The 17,825-nt window shown below is 44.7% G+C and overlaps 1 protein-coding gene across 1 annotated transcript in view; it reads left to right on the top strand.

Annotated features, from left to right (window-relative positions):
* Positions 1 to 17,825, top strand: part of LOC132401195 (sialate:O-sulfotransferase 2-like) — a 470,540-nt gene that overhangs the window by 433,725 nt on the left and 18,990 nt on the right. Inside the window, exon 9 of the mRNA XM_059983174.1 lies at positions 388 to 588. Coding sequence (XP_059839157.1) covers positions 388 to 588 — 201 coding nt within the window. The remainder of the gene's footprint in view (positions 1 to 387; positions 589 to 17,825) is intronic.

Genomic DNA, 17,825 nt, shown 5'->3' with positions numbered 1-17,825 from the left:
CACTTGTGGGCTGCCCCCCACTGATTTGTTTTGATACAAATGATGCATTTCGGTTCATGTATCTGTGACAAACACAGTTCATCTTTAATCTTTAGGTCATGATGAGTTCTGACCTTGTGGCCTAGGGAGCCTTTCCACACAATGTGAGAAGCTGGAAGGCAAAAGGTAGAAGAGGTAAAGGGTTGAAGGAGATGGAATCTTGTAGGAGAGGACAGTGGACCGTGGGAGAAAGTGAAGGAGAAGGTAATGGGCAGATGAGGAGAAAAGAAGTCACTGTCCTTGTTTCCTTTGTCCAGAGGGTGACTTCATTTCAAGCCAGAGCTGCCCAGAGCCCGCCAGGATCAGCTGCTGATGGTGATGCCTGTTCTCTCCTTTATGCTCCCTCAGGTTTCAAGGGAGAGCGGGACCACTGGAAAAGTGGGCGGCTGATTTGTATAAAGACACACGAGAGCGGCAGGAAGGAAATCGAATCATTCGACGCCGCAATCCTCCTTATCCGGAATCCTTACAAAGCACTGATGGCCGAATTTAACCGCAAATACGGAGGTCACATTGGGTTTGCCTCCGAGGCCCACTGGAGGGGGAAAGGTAGGTTTTGGGAAGTTGCCTTTCGCTTGTCTGAAGTTCAGTTACTGGGTGAGGCCAAGGGAAGATGGAACCAGCACAAGATCGAATCTGATGTTAACAATAAGTTATTGGTTTGGTACTGTAACATGTACGGGTTTACAGTAAAAACATGTTTGTATGTGTACCATCTGGAAAGGGCATTCCACACATCAATACATAGATGTAGTATAAAGGAAATCAGAATACAGAAAACAGTGTTTTAGGTGCAAAGAAAGAGCTGGGTAGGTTCACAAATAAACGGCTTAGGGTATGATGAGTTAGATTGAGGGGTCAAGAATTCATCTTTATCACAGAAGAGATCTGTTCAACAAGAGGAATGTAACAATGGGATAGGAGCTGTCCTTGGCCTGGTGGTACATGCTCTCTGGCCTTTGATGGGCGTGGTGTGGAGAGAGAATGTTCTAGGTGGTTGGGTTTCTGGATTGGTAAACAGAGTCTGTGGAGGTTTTTGTGATGGACTGAGGTGTGTACAGAACTCTCTGCAGTTTCTTATCGTCATGGACAGGGTCGTTGCCACACCACGCTGTGGTGCGTCTGGATAGGATGCTTTCTGTGGTCCACCTGTAAAAAGTCATGACGGTCAGTGGGGACGTGGCAAACTCCCTTAGACTGGAGCATTTGTCGATTTGATGTCCTTAGCATCTGCATGGCCAGACCAGGACACATTAGCATCCTTAGATTTCTGAATGGTCCATGAACCCATGGACACTACCATGCTTTTTTGCACAATTTTTATATATATATACATATATATACAGTTTTTCATTTTTATTTTAACTTGTATGTAATTTCATACCTTGCCCTGTACTGCTGGCACAGAACAACAGATTTCATGATGTATGTCGGTGATGATGAACCTGATTCTGATTTGCTCTGCTTAGCTTTCCAAGGGATGGTCAGTTACAGCCTGATCCCTCCCTTCACTCCTCCCTACAGCATTTCCTCACAGCATCACACGACAGATGCCAGATTTCACAAAACACTCACTTCACAGGAGAGGTGGAATGGCCGAGTAACCATGGGGACAAAGGCATTTCTTTTTAATTGTTTTCTGAAGGACAAAGTGCTGAGGGAAAATACAACCGACAGCCCCAAGAGCATTCTGGGAGTTGTAAGAAGCAGCAAAGTGATTAATGTTGTTACCATGGCGAAGCAATGGAGGAACACATGGAGGGTTACCCTCCCCTTGTTCAAACCAGACTAGGCCAGGCAGTTTTTGTTTTCCTTTGTCCTGATTTATTTTCCAAGTATCTTGCAGCAATGAACATTTAATAGTTACAATTCCCAGGATCCCTGTAGCGATTTGAGAAATTGCCTCCATGCTATGTTCCATCTCTTGTTCTCTCTCTCCCCCTCACGCTCTCTCTCCCTCTCTCTCTCTCTTTCTATATCTCTCCTCTCTTTCTCTCTCTCTCCCACTCTACCAGCATCCCTCTCTCCCTCCCTCCTTCCCCACCCCAGATCATACACATCCACACCCAGTTAGTGGAGTGACTGTCCCTATTGTCTGGAGAGGAATCACCCTCGTGACACCTCACCTTTTCACACAGCCACTGATATGGAAACCCTCACACCACACTTGCTCTTTAAGTGAGACGAGAAGCAGAAGTGATGAGAATTGATTCTCCCATGCATACTCCTCCAGAAATGGGCACAACAGGCAGCAGAGTGACACAGCAAGTAGAGCTGCTGCCTCACAACTGCAGGTTCGATCCTGGCCTCCAGTGCTGTCAGTGTAGAATTCATGTGTTTTCCCGGTGACCGCACGTGTCTAATTGTATTCAGTCAGATTACCTCTACATCTTATCCCCACACACTCTATTCCTTATCCACCATTTCTGCAACCTCTCTAAAACTTAAAAATCCTTCAGGGCTTTTGACGGGAAATGTTAATCCCGATTCTCCCTCCACTGGTGCTGCCTGACCTGCTGAGTGTTTCCTGCAGGTCCTGATTTTGTTTCAGATTTTCAGCACCTGCAGTTCCATTTCACAGTTCAGAGGAGATTGAGATTCCTGGAAGAAAGAGAGGACAGTGAAAACATATCGAGTAGGTCGAAAGATCAGAAAATGCTGCATATACCCAGCAGGTCAGGCAGCAGCTATGGAGAGTGAACCAGTATAAATGATGCAGATTCATAGAATAACAATTTCCTTGGTCGGGACACCATCTAGCTCATATGTTCTCTGTGGGGCATCTGCTGAAAAGAACAGCCAAACCATTACTTGCTTGTGTGAGTGATCAATGGCATATTGGATCGACCTGAGATCTTTAGGTTTGATGGGGGGGGGGGGGGGGGCAGGTAGCTTTGCCCTGTGGTTTGTGTGTGGTAAAGGAGTGTCAGCCACAAGGTTTACAGTGAAACAAATCCGATGTGATCTGCTCTCTGCTTACGGACCTGTTGACAATTTGGAGAGATTAAATCATCTCTGTACTGGAATTAGGCCCCTCAATGCTCACAAAATACAGCAGTGCGGCAAGAGGAGAGTCTGTGGAGCGTGCTGGGAGTGTGACGCCAGGGAGTGACGAAGCTTTTCTCCTGCATTGTAGTGTGGCAGTTTGCATAACGCCTTACAGCACCAGCAACCGGGGACAGAGGGCTGTGTACGGGCGTGGGTGGGAGTGAGGAACGGGATTTGTTCTGTGTTGTTCTGCTGAGCGTTGTGGCTATGCTAGGTTGGCACTGAAATGTGTGGCTACACTTGTGGGCTGCCCCCAGCACACCCTCAGGTGTGCAAGTTGTTAGATTCAAGATTAGTTAATGTCATTTCCAGTACATAAATGTAAAGGGGAATGAAATAATTCCAGATTCTCTATAGCACAACAAGGAGCACAATGAAAACACAGAACAATTATAAATACATAAGACGGTTTATGTACATAGATTGACTGTATGACTCACAGGAGAGTCTATACATAAGTTAACACAAATAACTCATTTCACTTCAACATACACGTGACACATGAACTTGAATCTTGACTGCTGTCTGTAAGGAGTTTATCTCTTCTCCCTGGTTTCCTCCCACATTCCGGACATGGATGGGTTGTGGTCGGTGACCTGTGGACGTGCTACGTTGGTGCTGGAAGCCTGGCGACACTTGCATTCTCCCCCGCACATGCTCGGACTGTGCTGGTTGTGACACAAAGGGCACGTGTTTCGATGTACGTGTGACAAGTAAAGCTAATCTTTCATCTAACCACACTCAGGATCAGGTGGCACTGCAAGGTCACCGGGGTACTTGGGAATGATTCTCTGACCAAGCCTTGTGTCGACTGAAGGTGCCTTACCCCTGAGGCCAAGTGTTAGAAAGCCGGATAATTTGACTTTCTTGTTCCCAGGTCGAGGTTGGTTTCAAATCCCCAATCAGCCTCTGCTTGGGGAGAGATGCACTGTTTTGTGCCTTGTTGCTTTTGAAAACAATCTCATTTTAAATCACTGCAGCTTCAAAGATGCACGACTCAGGATCTCTCTTTCCCCTCCCATGTTACTATGTTAGTTTTGTCTCAGAACAGTTTTAATAAACCATCCATCTTCCTTAAATTATCTCGAAATGGTGGTTACAATATCCAAAAGGACAGCTGGTATCTTAATCTTCTGGTATTTTTTAAGCTTATCTGTCAAATAAAGAGTTTTAAAATGTCAACTAAATGCTTGAAGCTGTCAAAGGAAGTTTGAGTTACGTTCAGTGAAGTCTTATTCAGACTATAAGAAATGGATAATTATGAACTGAGTGCCATATTTTGATGAAATCAGTGCATGAAGCATAAAAATAGACAGATGTCGCACTCGAAAGATGTTTACTAGTGATGTCAATCCAGAGGAATGTAACATAGGCACAGGAACTATCAGTTCAGTATTTAAGGTAGTGTAGTAGTTAACATAACGCTTTACAGTGCCGGCAATGTGAAGATCGAGGTTTATTTCCCGCCGTTGTCCGTAAGGAGTTTGTACGTTCATCGCGTGACCGTGTGTGTCTTCTCCAGGTGCTGCAGTTTCCCCCAATGACGAATGGTTAGCAATAGGGTTAGTGAATGCTGGGCATGCTACGTTAGCGACTTTTGCGGGCTGCCCTCTCGGAAGTCCTCGGACTGTGCTCATCTTTGACATAAATGGTGCATTTCACTGTATGATTCGAAGTTTCAACAAGTCTGATTGTCTTTGTTCTGCTTTTTATGTACATGATAGATACGGATAATTTTGTCACATTGTTGAGAAGGGGCCAGTGTTGTTACTGTACTGGCGTAGTGCAGCTAGAGGGGCAGTTAGTTGTGGAGTGCAGTCCTCAGTTCTACAGCTGGGATGCTGTCTGGTCCCTCACTGTCTCCACTGTTCTGTTGTGGAGTGCAGGTCCTCAGTTCTACAGCTGGGATGCTGTCTGGTCCCTCACTGTCTCCACTGTTCTGTTGTGGAGTGCAGGTCCTCAGTTCTACAGCTGGGATGCTGTCTGGTCCCTCACTGTGTCCATTGTTCTGTTGTGGAGTGCAGGTCCTCAGTTCTACAGCTGGGATGCTGTCTGATCCCTCACTGTGTCCATTGTTCTGTTGTAGAGTGCAGGTCCTCAGTTCTACAGCTGGGATGCTGTCTGGTCCCTCACTGTCTCCACTGTTCTGTTGTGGAGTGCAGGTCCTCAGTTCTACAGCTGGGATGCTGTCTGGTCCCTCACTGTCTCCACTGTTCTGTTGTGGAGTGCAGGTCCTCAGTTCTACAGCTGGGATGTTGTCTGGTCCCTCACTGTCTCCACTGTTCTGTTGTGGAGTGCAGGTCCTCAGTTCTACAGCTGGGATGCTGTCTGGTCCCTCACTGTGTCCATTGTTCTGTTGTGGAGTGCAGGTCCTCAGTTCTACAGCTGGGATGCTGTCTGATCCCTCACTGTGTCCACTGTTCTGTTGTGGAGTGCAGGTCCTCAGTTCTACAGCTGGGATGCTGTCTGATCCCTCACTGTGTCCACTGTTCTGTTGTGGAGTGCAGGTCCTCAGTTCTACAGCTGGGATGCTGTCTGATCCCTCACTGTTTCCATTGTTCTGTTGTGGAGTGCAGGTCCTCAGTTCTACAGCTGGGATGTTGTCTGGTCCCTCACTGTCTCCAATGTTCTGTTGTGGAGTGCAGGTCCTCAGTTCTACAGCTGGGATGCTGTCTGGTCCCTCACTGTGTCCATTGTTCTGTTGTGGAGTGCAGGTCCTCAGTTCTACAGCTGGGATGCTGTCTGGTCCCTCACTGTTTCCATTGTTCTGTTGTGGAGTGCAGGTCCTCAGTTCTACAGCTGGGATGTTGTCTGGTCCCTCACTGTCTCCACTGTTCTGTTGTGGAGTGCAGGTCCTCAGTTCTACAGCTGGGATGCTGTCTGGTCCCTCACTGTGTCCATTGTTCTGTTGTGGAGTGCAGGTCCTCAGTTCTACAGCTGGGATGTTGTCTGGTCCCTCACTGTGTCCATTGTTCTGTTGTGGAGTGCAGGTCCTCAGTTCTACAGCTGGGATGCTGTCTGGCCCCCATTGTCTCCACTGCTTTCGGCTTTTCCTGGCACCCTCTTGACTGAATGGAATTGGCTCAAGACTAACAACTATGGCAGTGAGGATCTCAGAAAGGAGCCAGGATGGGTCAGCTTTTTGGCCCTTCTGGCTGGGTGCAACTTCAACCTTGCTTTTAGCTCTCATAATCTGGACCCCAGGTCATCGGGAATTGGCATGTTCTCTGGTCCTCCTTCATCCTGCCTTTAACTATGTGTTGTCCACAACCCCTCACAATTATCTGCAGCAGAACAGTAGAGTTATTTGGTTCCTTTTTGTAATTGGTACTGAGGTAGAGTGGAAAAACTGGTCTTGTTCACATCAGACAGTGCACTGAGGTAAAACAATAACTGTGTAGAATAAAGTGTAAAAGCTAGAGAGAAATTGCAGTGCCGGTAAACAAGTACAAGATCATAATGAGGTAGATTGTGAGGTCAGGAGTCCATCTTACTGTACAAGAGGTCCGATCAGTAGTATTATTGGTGGGACAGAAGCTGCTCTTGAGTCTGGTGGTAAGTGGTTTTCAGGCTTGTTCACCTTCTGCTCAGTTGGAGAAGGGAGAATATCTGGGCTCTTTAATTATGCTGGCTGCTCTTCCAGGGTGAGAAACACAGACAGAGTCCACAGAAGGGAGCTGTATGTGCCGAGATGCACCCGCAGCTCGGCACTTCCGTGTGGTTCTGAGCAGAGCAGTTGCCGTATTTGCTGTACCAAGCCGCTGTGCAATGAGACAGCGTGTTTTTCCTCTGGTGCATTGGTAACAATTGGTTGTGAGATCACTTGCTGTAGTTCTTCTATTGCATGCTGGTTGTGCCACCAAGCAGGCAGTGGTCCCAAGCTGCAGCTTCACGGGCTGGCATCCCCTCATTCAGACATGCCCATGTTGAACGCCTTCCTTATTTAGTTCAGAAATTTTCCTGCTAATCTTGATCAGTTGCCAGGAACAGGAATGACATGTTTCTATGTTGTTAGCTGCTTCACTTCCCTTAGTTCTGTCAATTAATATAATTTAAAAATGAGTTTTTTCCCCACTAATTAGCACTGACCGGGGCATATTTTAATTGGCCTGTCATCCCTGGTTGCCAGGGTAGACCATCCATATCTGTCTGGTTTGTCACTAAGGCCCAGGTCTTACCTCATTATTGGCACCACCTAGTTTCAAACTGGTCAAGGTTCCACTAATTAGCCGAGCTGAACTGTCCACGGGCACAAAGGATCATTTCTGTACTAAAGCCAAGTTAGCCATTAGGGCTGGCTTTTTTATAATTAAAGTGAACCTATCTGTTCCTGTGAGACATGGCACATTTCTAGATATCATTGATCAACGTCCACAAAGAGGCTCACTTCCTACTAAAAGCCCAGGAAGCTGCCATCAAGTCTGGAGACAGAACATCTCTCAGAGCAGCCAGGGCGATCTCATCTTAGGCATTAAGACCAGAAGACATAGGAGTGGAATTGGACCAATCTGCCCATCGAGTCTCCTGCACCATTTCATCACGGTTGATCCAGGTTCCCCTCAACCCCATTCTCCTGCCTTCTCCCTGTAACCTTTCATGCCCTGACTAATCAAGGACCTATTAGCCTTTGCCTTAAATGCACCCAGTGACCTGTGACAAGGAGTTCCACAGATTCACCACCTTCTGGCTAATCAAATTCCTCCTCATCTCTGCTCTAAAAAGACATCCCTCTATTTTGAGGCTGTGCCCTGTGGTCCTAGACTCCCTGACCAAAGGAAATATCTTCTTCACTTTCACTCTATCTCGGCCTTTCAACATTTGATAGGTTTCAATGAGATCCCCCTTCTTCATAATTTCAGTGAGTACAGGCCCGGAGCCTTCAATGGCTGCTCACATGGCAACCCTCTTATTCCCAGAGTCATTCTCGTGAACCTCCTCTGAACCCTCTCCAATGTCAGGACCTAGGGAGGCAGAACTGCCTTGGGGCTGGGCAGCAACGGAAACATCAAGGCTGGAACTCTGAGACAGCAGGCGGTCTGTTTGCTAATCGCTGGCTGCTGTCAGAGGAAGGCCCCTGTAGTCGAGCGATCTGTCTCTCTCTCTCTTCTGATGGAGAGTGAGAGCCTGCCAGTCCTCGAGGCGGGGAGGCTAGGAGAAGCAACGTGGAAGATTGTAACGCTGGAACAGCGAATTGCTGGTTTCTACGCTCCCTCTGACATACTGAAGTGCTGGCTTGTGGACTGTAGCTGTGATGGGCTCTGGATCAAGAACTCTTTTGGAGGGGGGACTTTTGCTGTTGCTTGTGTGAAGGGAGGGGGAAAGGGAGCTTTGGGGCTCCCAATGTTAGATGTTAGATGTTTCTAACATTCATTGTTTGGGGTTTCTTGTTTTGTGCATGTCTGTGAAGAGTATGAATTTCAAGTTGTATACTGCATTACATTCTTGCTTTTATATTCCAGTCCTCAAACTGAATGCTAATGTTGCTTTTGTCTTTCTCACACTGATTCAACCTGCAAATTAACCTTTAAGGAATCCTTTGAGGACTCCCAAGTCACTTTGCACCTCTGATTTTTGAAATTTTTTCCCCCTCATTTAGAAAATAGTCTATCCATTATTCAAATCATTGACATACAGCGTTTAAAAAAACCCTGAAAAGCCTCCCTTTATTCCCACTCTTTGATGCTGCCAATCAGCCAATGCTCTATCCATGCTGGTATCTTTCCTGTATTGCCATGCACTCTTACCTTGTTTAGCAGCTTCATGTCTGATACCTTGTCAAAGACCTTCTGAAAATCTAAGTAAATGACATCCACCAATTCTCCTTTGTCTATTTTGCTTGTTATTTATTCAAAGAATTCTAACAGATTTATCAGGCAAGATTTTCCCACAAGGAAACCGTGCTGACTTCCAACCACTGAGGTCAGGCTAACTGGCCTATAATTCTCTTTCTTCTGCTGGAATCATGCCAGAATCTATTGATTCTTGGAATGATCATTACTAATGCCTTCACAATCTCTTCAGTTACCTTTTTGGACCCCTAGGGTGTAGTCCATCATATCGTGACTTCAGATCTTTTAGTTTCCCAAGCACCTTCTCCCTAGTAATAGCAACTGTGTTCACTTCTGCCCCCCGACACTCTTGAGCCTCCAGCATATTACTAGCGTTCTCTACAGTGAAGACTGATGCAACCTAGTTATTTAGTTTGCCCATCATTTCCTTGTCTCCCATTACCAACTTTCTGGCATCATTTTCCAGTGATCCAGTATCTACTCTCACCTCTTTGTAAATCAGAAACAACTTTTGGTATCATTTTCGATATCATTGGCTCACTTGCCTTCACAATTCATCTTTTCTGCCCCACTTTTTGTTTTAGTTGCCTTCTGTTGCTGTTTTTAAAATTCCCAATCCTCTAATTTTTGCTCTTTTCGACTTCTCTTGTCAGACATGGTTGTGTTATCCTGCCTTTAGAATACTTGCTCTTCTTTATGTCTGTCTATCCTGCACCTTTTGAATTGCTCCTGGGAGCTCCAGCCATTGCTGCTCTTCTGCCGTCCCTTTCCAATCAACTTTGGTCTGCACCTCTCTCATGCCACTAATTCCCATTACTCTGCTGTAATACTGATCCAAGCTGCTCCAAAAAGCCATATTGGAGGCATTCCACAAATCCTCCCTCTTGGGATCCAGCATCAACTTGATTTTTCCAGTCTATCTGCAAATTGAAATTCTCCATGACTGAAGTAACATTGACTTTTTGACCTTCTTTTTCTATCTCTTGTCATTTGTAGCCCACATCCTGGCTACTGTTTGGAGGCCTGTTTATATAACTCCCATCAGGATCTTTTTACCCTTGCAGTTTCTTACTTCTACCCGCAAGGATTCTACATCTTCCGATCCTATGTCATGTGTCATCTTTCTGAAGGTTTGATTTGATTTTTTTTACCAGCAGAGCCACTGCCCCTCCTCTCCCATCAGGGAGGAGGCTACACAGCATCCATACCAGGATCACCGGAATCAAAAGCAGTTCCATGGCCCAAGCAGTAAGACCGATCAACACCTCCACCCACTAACACTACCACTACTTTATTATTTCCCATCAGTCACCTTATGGGATACATTCAGTCTCCAGTATGAAATATATATAACCTCTCTGAAAGTACTGTATATATTTAGATTTATTGTGGTTTTTTTTACCTTTTATCTATTTTTTGTTGCATCAGATCCAGAGTAACAATTACTTCATTCTCCTTACACTTATGTGCAGGAAATGGCCCTCAACAATCTTGAATCTTCCGACCAACTAAAAGGTTCTGCTGACAACTGCCTTTAAATTAAAAGCACGAATTATCTCTGTACCTTGCTGCAGATTGTTTTCCGTCTACTGTTAATCATTACGGTTCTGTAAATCTGTATTGCCAATCAATATACAAGTAAATGCAACTTTACTTTTATTTCTGATTGTAGTCACATTAGTTAACTCAATATCCTGGCTATTTCCCTTCTCGTTGCCACCATTGCAAAGGAGATATAGGAGCCTTCGATCCCACACCACCAGGTTCAGGAACAGTTGTTACACTTCAACCATTAGACTCCTAATTCTGCAGGGATAACTTCACTCACCTCAGCGCTGAACTGAACACTGCTTATGGCCTCACTCAAGACTCTGCAACTCGTGCTCTCTGCATTATTTATTTACTTACTTACTTATTATTTTTGTTCTATTTGCACAGTTTGTTGTCTTTTGCACGTTGGTTGTTACCAGACTTTGTGTGTACTTTTTCATTGATTCTAAAGTATTCCTTTGTTCTACTGTGAATAGAAAACATAGAACACAGAAAACCTACAGCACAATACAAGCCCTTCGGCCCACAAAACTGAAAGAAAATGAATCCCAGGGCAGTATAAGTGCAGAATCAAATGTAAAGCATTGCAGAAAGTGTAGCAGTGTAGAAACTTCTAAAGGAGTGCAGTGCAGGTAAAGTGCACGATCGTAATGAGTAGACAGAGAGGTCAAGAGTCCATTTTGTCATCCAAATGGTCTGATCAATGGTCCGATATCAGTGGAATAGATCTGCCTTTGAGCCTGGTGGGATGTGCTTTCAGGCTTTTGTATCTGCCCGATGGAAGAGGGGAGGAGAGAGGATGTCGGGAGTAGGTGGGGGCCTTTGATTATGCTAGCTGTTTTACAGAGGCAGTGAGAAGTGTAGACAGAATCCATTGAGGGTGGGAAGGTCTTATATCCAAGGCACCAGCTTGGTTATAAAACTTTCCTGTGCATCTTCTCAGAATGGTGACATCCATCCTCTGTGTATGACTAGAACCATACACTGTCTGAAAAACACCAAACTCCTACAGCCCTGTTCACTTTGACATTCACCTAAAGGCCTCAATGTTGACTTGAATAGGATTTAAACTTCTGGGCTACTTTGCCTTGGAAGCGGGCGATTGAATTACTGCCCTGGAACGCTGCCAAATCAAGAGGAAGTCCCAAGGGTTTTTTTCAATGATATACGCAATGGAGCTATAAGCTTGTCAGAAATTAACTGTAATTGAGTTACAGTTTCAGGATCCCTTTAAATAAAGAAACAAAATATTTTATTAGACTATGAAATTAAGTATTACCAAGGTGAAATACATTAATCAGATGAGGAAAAAGGGACTGGAAAGTTGACTCTACCATCTCTGGGACAGGGGTCTGAGGCTCATCCATAACAATGTGAGCACATTGATGGTGGACATAAGGGTCCTACAAACTGTTGTTTGGTTAATCACTATCATTAAGTTTCCTTCCCTCTACAGTGGGATCACATGGAGTATGCAGGCCATTCAGCCCAACTGGTCTCTGCCAGTCAGCAAGCTCCATGTCAGTCTCCACCTCTAAGTGGGTTAGTAAGGGTTAGTAAGTTGTGGATATGCTATGCTGGAGCCAGAAGCATTGTGAGCTGCCCCCAGCACATCCTCGGACTCTGTTCATCCTTGAAGCAAAAGGTGCATTTTGCTGTATGTTTTGTTGTACCTGTGACAAACAAAGCTTAACTCTATCTTAAAGCAACACCTTGATGTATAAACTCCTCCATTTTTTACCAAAGTCCCCTGCCTCCTTCCTTTATCGGTGACCTCCTCTGAATCTACAACATTTCCAGTACAGAACACTTTGAATTCTGCCCTGAATTAAACCATTTACTTTATCACTGACAGTCAAACTCTTGAGCTTTGAAACTCACCCAATACTCTCCATCCAGTCCTCTTCTTCATCCTTGAATCCTCAAACTTGCCTTCTTAGACATGGTCTTGGTAACTTTATCTAATAAATGGATCAGCGTAAATCTCCTGTTCAATAACGCCCCAACAAAGAACCTTGGAGGTTGAAGACCAAACTGTTTCAATAAAACTCTTGGTTCTGCTGGCTTCACATACTCTTTCAGCTCCTACTTTAACACACTCTTCTTTCTGGAGCTGGTTAGCCTTGAAGTCATCTCAGACTTCAAAGTCTAATTTGAAGAATTTTGGTAGGACCATTGACACCCTGGCAACAGAGGAAAGCTAAACATCAAAACTGGAAATGCTCAGAACAACAAAGGGAATTTAATTATCCATTAGACTAAGCACTGCAAACTTGGGTGGACCTTCTTCAGCTTCTGGTGAGTATGTACTGAGAGCACAGAAATGAGGGAGCACACAGTTTGCCCACACTGGTGCCAAATTGGACTGGTCTTCATCCAGAAGCTGTTAGAATTCTGTACTTCTGTTGAACTTCTGGAGTAAGTGTGTCTTGTGCATTACTAACACCCCACTGAGTCATTTACAGGGAGTGTGTGCTTGAGACAACACAAGAGGCTCAAAACTCAATGTGCTTCTTTACTCAAGCACTTTGCACAAACCATCTGAATGGAATTCCCTATAACTATTACAGCAGCTCAGAAGCAGAGAGTCTGAAGACACATTTGGTATTGAATTGGTAATATTTATTTCTGTCACATGTACTGAGGTACTGAGATTGTTTGCATGACCCAACTGCGGAGAGGTTGCAAGATTCACGTTTGGTTATCGTCATTCTTCAGTACAGGAGTGTAAGGGAGAGTGAAATGATTGTTACTCCAGATCCGATGCAGCATAAACACAACAAGCATAAAAACACTGTAAATATGAATATAAAATAAATATAAAAACAATCCTAAAAAATCCAATGTACAAGTGATTTGAGTGTGCCATATGTGCATATGATTAGCTTAGATCCATAGACAGAATGTTCGTACATAAGGGGATGTAGTGGGTGGGTTTACGGACGGGGGTGTTGATCAGCTGGGCAGCTTGGGGGAAGAAACTGTTTTTTTGGGTTTTGTGGTCCTACCGTGGGTGCCGCATTACCCCTTCCCTGACGGGAGTGGGCAGTCGATAAACTCTGTAGATGGGATCCTTCATGATATTTCTGGCCCTTTCTCTATATCTGTCCTTGATGGTGGCCAGGCTGGTGCCGGTGATGCGTTGGGAGGTTTTAACTGCGCATTGTGGAGCTTTCCCGCCCGCTGTTCAGCAGTTTCTGGACCACACTGTGACAGTCGATACTTGCCCACCCATTCCTTCATAGCCCAGTCACAAGAAGGTTTGGGTTGCCCCCCCTGCTCCTCCGATCTCTGAACCAGTGCTCCTCACTCTGATGAGAATAGCACTCCACCGAGGCAAAACTCTATCCTGAGCGTTACCCTCATAATTAAGTTTTGCAAAGGTTATAATTAAGAGCCTCTTGGACAGGCACATGGATGAAAGAAAAATAGAGGGTTATGGGGTAGTGTGGGTTTAGTACTTTTTTTTAGGGATTATATGGGTTGGCACAACATGGAGGGCTGAAGGGCCTGTACTGTGCTGTAGTGTTCTAAGGTTCGATGGTTTTCTGATGATTAATGAGGTAGTTAGCAAAAATCATGTCCTCTGGAGAGGGAAATCCTTTAAAAAGGCAGCTTAAAATTTGAGCCAGGCTCCTGTGGAGAGATATCAAGATGCATTTCTCTGTGTAAAAGGTATTGGGAGTTTGAGACTCCCTCAAGTGCTGTGAGTCAATTGAAAAACTCAAAACCTGGGACTGTTAAGCTTTTGATTGCTGACATTATTAGGGGAAATGAACAAAACTGAATGGGTGTTGTTTGGACAGTCATAGATAGTAAGGCAGCATTGAAACAGGATCTGCAGCCCACTGTCAATGACCCATTGAACAGTATACTCCAGGAACAGGCCCTTCAGCCCACTATGTCTGTACTGAACACAGTACCAGTTTAAACTAAACCTTTACGACCAGTCATATCCCTCCATATTTGCATGGTTAGGTATCTGTCTAAAAGTCTCATTATCATACAAGCAAATTGATGTGTAATTATCCTCCACTAACTGTTAATAATAATGATCAAAATTATTAAAATAATGTAATATTCATTTTAAATAAATATATATATTATATTAAAATATAAAATGACTTTTTGTCAAAGTACAAAAAAATCTAGGTAATTATAATGCTGTATTTCTAGCTAAACTAAACATTCTTAGATTGGGAGATCTACTGAATATTGAAAGGCCTGGGTAGTGTGGACATGGAGAGGATATTTACAATGGTGGAAGACCTGGGGGCACAGCCTCAGTGTACAAGGACGTCCCTTTAGAACAGAGTTGAGGAGGAATCACTTTAGCCAGAGGGTGGTGAATGCTGAATCTGTGGAATTCATTGAATCCTGGTGTCAATGAGCCATTAGCATCAGTGCTAGCTTTTATTCTCCCTGTAATCCCATCAACACCCACCCTACATGACAATTTCACCATTCACCGACAGGAGGGTCAGTTAACCTATTGATGTGCTTGTCGTTGGGATCATGTGGAGAGCACCATTCCGGTAAAGCCAGGGCCAAGTTGCTGGAAATGTGAGATGGTTGCTGTACTAGCTGCACCGCTGGGGCGCCACAGTAACGTAGCGGTCAGTGTGATGCTGTTACAGCTCGGGGAGACGGAGTTCAGAGTTCAATTCTGGCCCCATCTGTAAGGAGTTTGTACATTCATGGGTTTCCTCTGAGTGCTCTCTGGTTTCCTTCCACAGCCCAAAAACCTACTTGGTCATTGTAAATTGTCCTCTGACTAGTCCAGTGTTCAACAGGGGCCTTGCTGGGAGGCACAGGTTGTTGGGCTCGGAGGGCCTGTATCTCCAGGCAGATAAATAAATAGCAGCTGAGCCACGACCTGATTGAATTGGGACAGAGGATTGAAGGGGTGTCAACTCCAGCTTCCATCTTTCCATTTCCCCACCCACCAGAGTCTCATTTCAATAGCAGATCAGCCATGAACTCATTGAATTGGGACTGAGGATGAAGGGGTGTCAACTCCAGCTTCCATCTTTCCATTTCCCCACCCACCAGAGTCTCATTTCTCTCCAGTGATGAGCTGAATCCAATTCTGCAGAACTACACAAACCAGCAAAACAGAATCGGAATCGGGTTTATTATCACTGACTAATGTCATTTCCATCACTAAACCCAGCGATGGATTCCCAGCCCTTTGTTGAAAAGTGTTGCCTCATCTCCCTTTCGTTTCTCTCGCCAATCACCTTGGTCTTTTCATCCTTCACTCCTCCCACTGATCCTGGGCGGAAGGATCGCAGTTCCTCTGCTCCGTGCAGCTTCTGAGTGCTACGACATGGGTCTGTCAGGGGACCCCTCAGTCTGTGTCCCAGGGAGTGTCCTAGCGAGGCTGCACAAACTGTCGATATTCGTTCCAAGGACACCCTGACTACTTGTCTGTGTCGATGTGATTCTATACTGATGCCGCGCAGGTATTTACCCTCCCTGGCTGAATCTGGCTGAAATCTCAGAAAGATAAATAGGGGCAATACAACAAAACTTTATTTTTAAACATATTGTGAATTGCTGTGCAGCCTGAAGGGAGGTGAAGTTAAATAAACTGTTGTCAGAGAATCAGATAAATATTTGAAGGGAAGTGAAGCTACAGGGCTACAAATTGGATTAATTGGATAATTTTGCAGGAAAGGGTTACAGAGGCTCAAATGGCTGGACTGGCTGTTTGATTCTTGTGAAATATTCATTGAGGTGAAATACTTGTAGGATCTTTCCCAATTCAGAATTTTCTTTTACTTTCAAGTTGTAATTCACATTAACTCAAACTGTTTATGATTACAGTAAAGAAGATGCAAGAGTTCTGGTTGTAAACACATCAGGTTTATTGTGATGCACCCAATTAGTCAGTCATGGTCTGTGCCTGGACATCCCCGGAGACTGGGCATCTTCCGAGGGAGACACAAGCTCACTGCCCCCTGTTAGCTGCAGATTCTCTTCTTTCAGTCTCTCACTGTCTTTCTCCTGCTTTCCATCTCTGTTGCTCCTATCTCTTTTTCAGTTCAAAGTCAAGGTAAATTTATTGTCAAAGTGTATACAAGTCACTGTATACAACCCTGAGATTCCCCTGCTCTTTCTTTCATTCTTTCTCCATATCTTGTTCTTGCTTCATCTCCCTGCTCTCTCTCACTTGCTTTTGCTTCCTCTCACTCTGTTTCTCATACTATCTTTCACTTGCTCCTTTCTCTCTTTCTTTCTCTTTCTTACTCTTCCTACCATTCTTTTGCACCCTCTCTTTCTTGCCTTTCCTCCCTTTGTCTCCCTCACTCTATATCTCTCCCCCCCTTCCCTCCAATTCCACCTGTTTTACACTTGTTTTCTTTGATCTTCACTGCTAACAGTCAGTCTCCTGAGTTACCTTATCCCTGATCACTTAAAGCTGATTAACTACTCGTCCCATTACTAGGTGTTCAGATTGAAATGCTGTTTGCTTTCTCAGGAACCCCACACTGATTATCAGACATATTCCAACACAAATGTCACTTGTTTCCGTAGTGTGTCCTTCGAATGTTTCAGCCCTGTCTTTGTCCACTCTATCTCGTAACTGTGTTCTGCCCCCTAACTTACTTATTTCGAGTGCATTGTTCCCACCTTCTCGGTAGATTTAATGCACTTTTTTTACAACATAGCACAGTAACAGGCAGTTCTAGCTGACAAGCTCACGCCACCCAATTACACCCGAGTTACCAATTCACCTACGTCTTTGGAATGTGGGAAGAAGCCAAAGCACGGGGAGGAAACCACGCGGTCACGGGGGAAACGTACAAACTCCTTACAGGCAGCGGTGGGAATTGAACCCATAACGCTGGTGATGTAAAAATCATCACACTAACTGCTACCCTACCGTTCTGCACTTGTTCTGTCTCAGGCCATCTGTGTAACACTGCGGTTCAAAGTAGTGCCCTGACCTTCACCGTCTGCAGGCTTCCATGTTAATTCTGCTCAGCACCTTTTCAATCTGACCATCAGCCTTTGCCTCACGACCTTACACCATGTTAAACTTACTTCATCAGTCTTTACAATGCTGTTCCACTACAACAGTATTGAAACAGTAGGACAGATCAGAAACATAGTAAATGCTGAAATGACTTTGTACGTGATGTTATGATGCAGTCTCCGCACGGAAGGTCAGACAGTGGATGGTGGATTATAGGCAAGCTTGTGATTTGCTGAATGTATTTGGTGAAACGACCTATTAAACGTCTAAGTGGGTGCCTTGTTCATCATCAAGGTCACAAAGAATACTTCGAACAGCCATGGAATACAGCACAGAAACAGACTTTTTAGCCCACAGTGTGCTGAACTAATGAAACTAGGAATTAAATAGCAAACTAACTAATCCCTTCTGCTTAC

This window comes from Hypanus sabinus, chromosome 10, assembly GCF_030144855.1.
Source record: "Hypanus sabinus isolate sHypSab1 chromosome 10, sHypSab1.hap1, whole genome shotgun sequence".
NCBI classification, from domain to species: Eukaryota; Metazoa; Chordata; class Chondrichthyes; order Myliobatiformes; family Dasyatidae; genus Hypanus; species Hypanus sabinus.
Note: the sequence above shows the minus strand (reverse complement) of the source record. Positions and strands in the feature narration are given on the sequence as shown.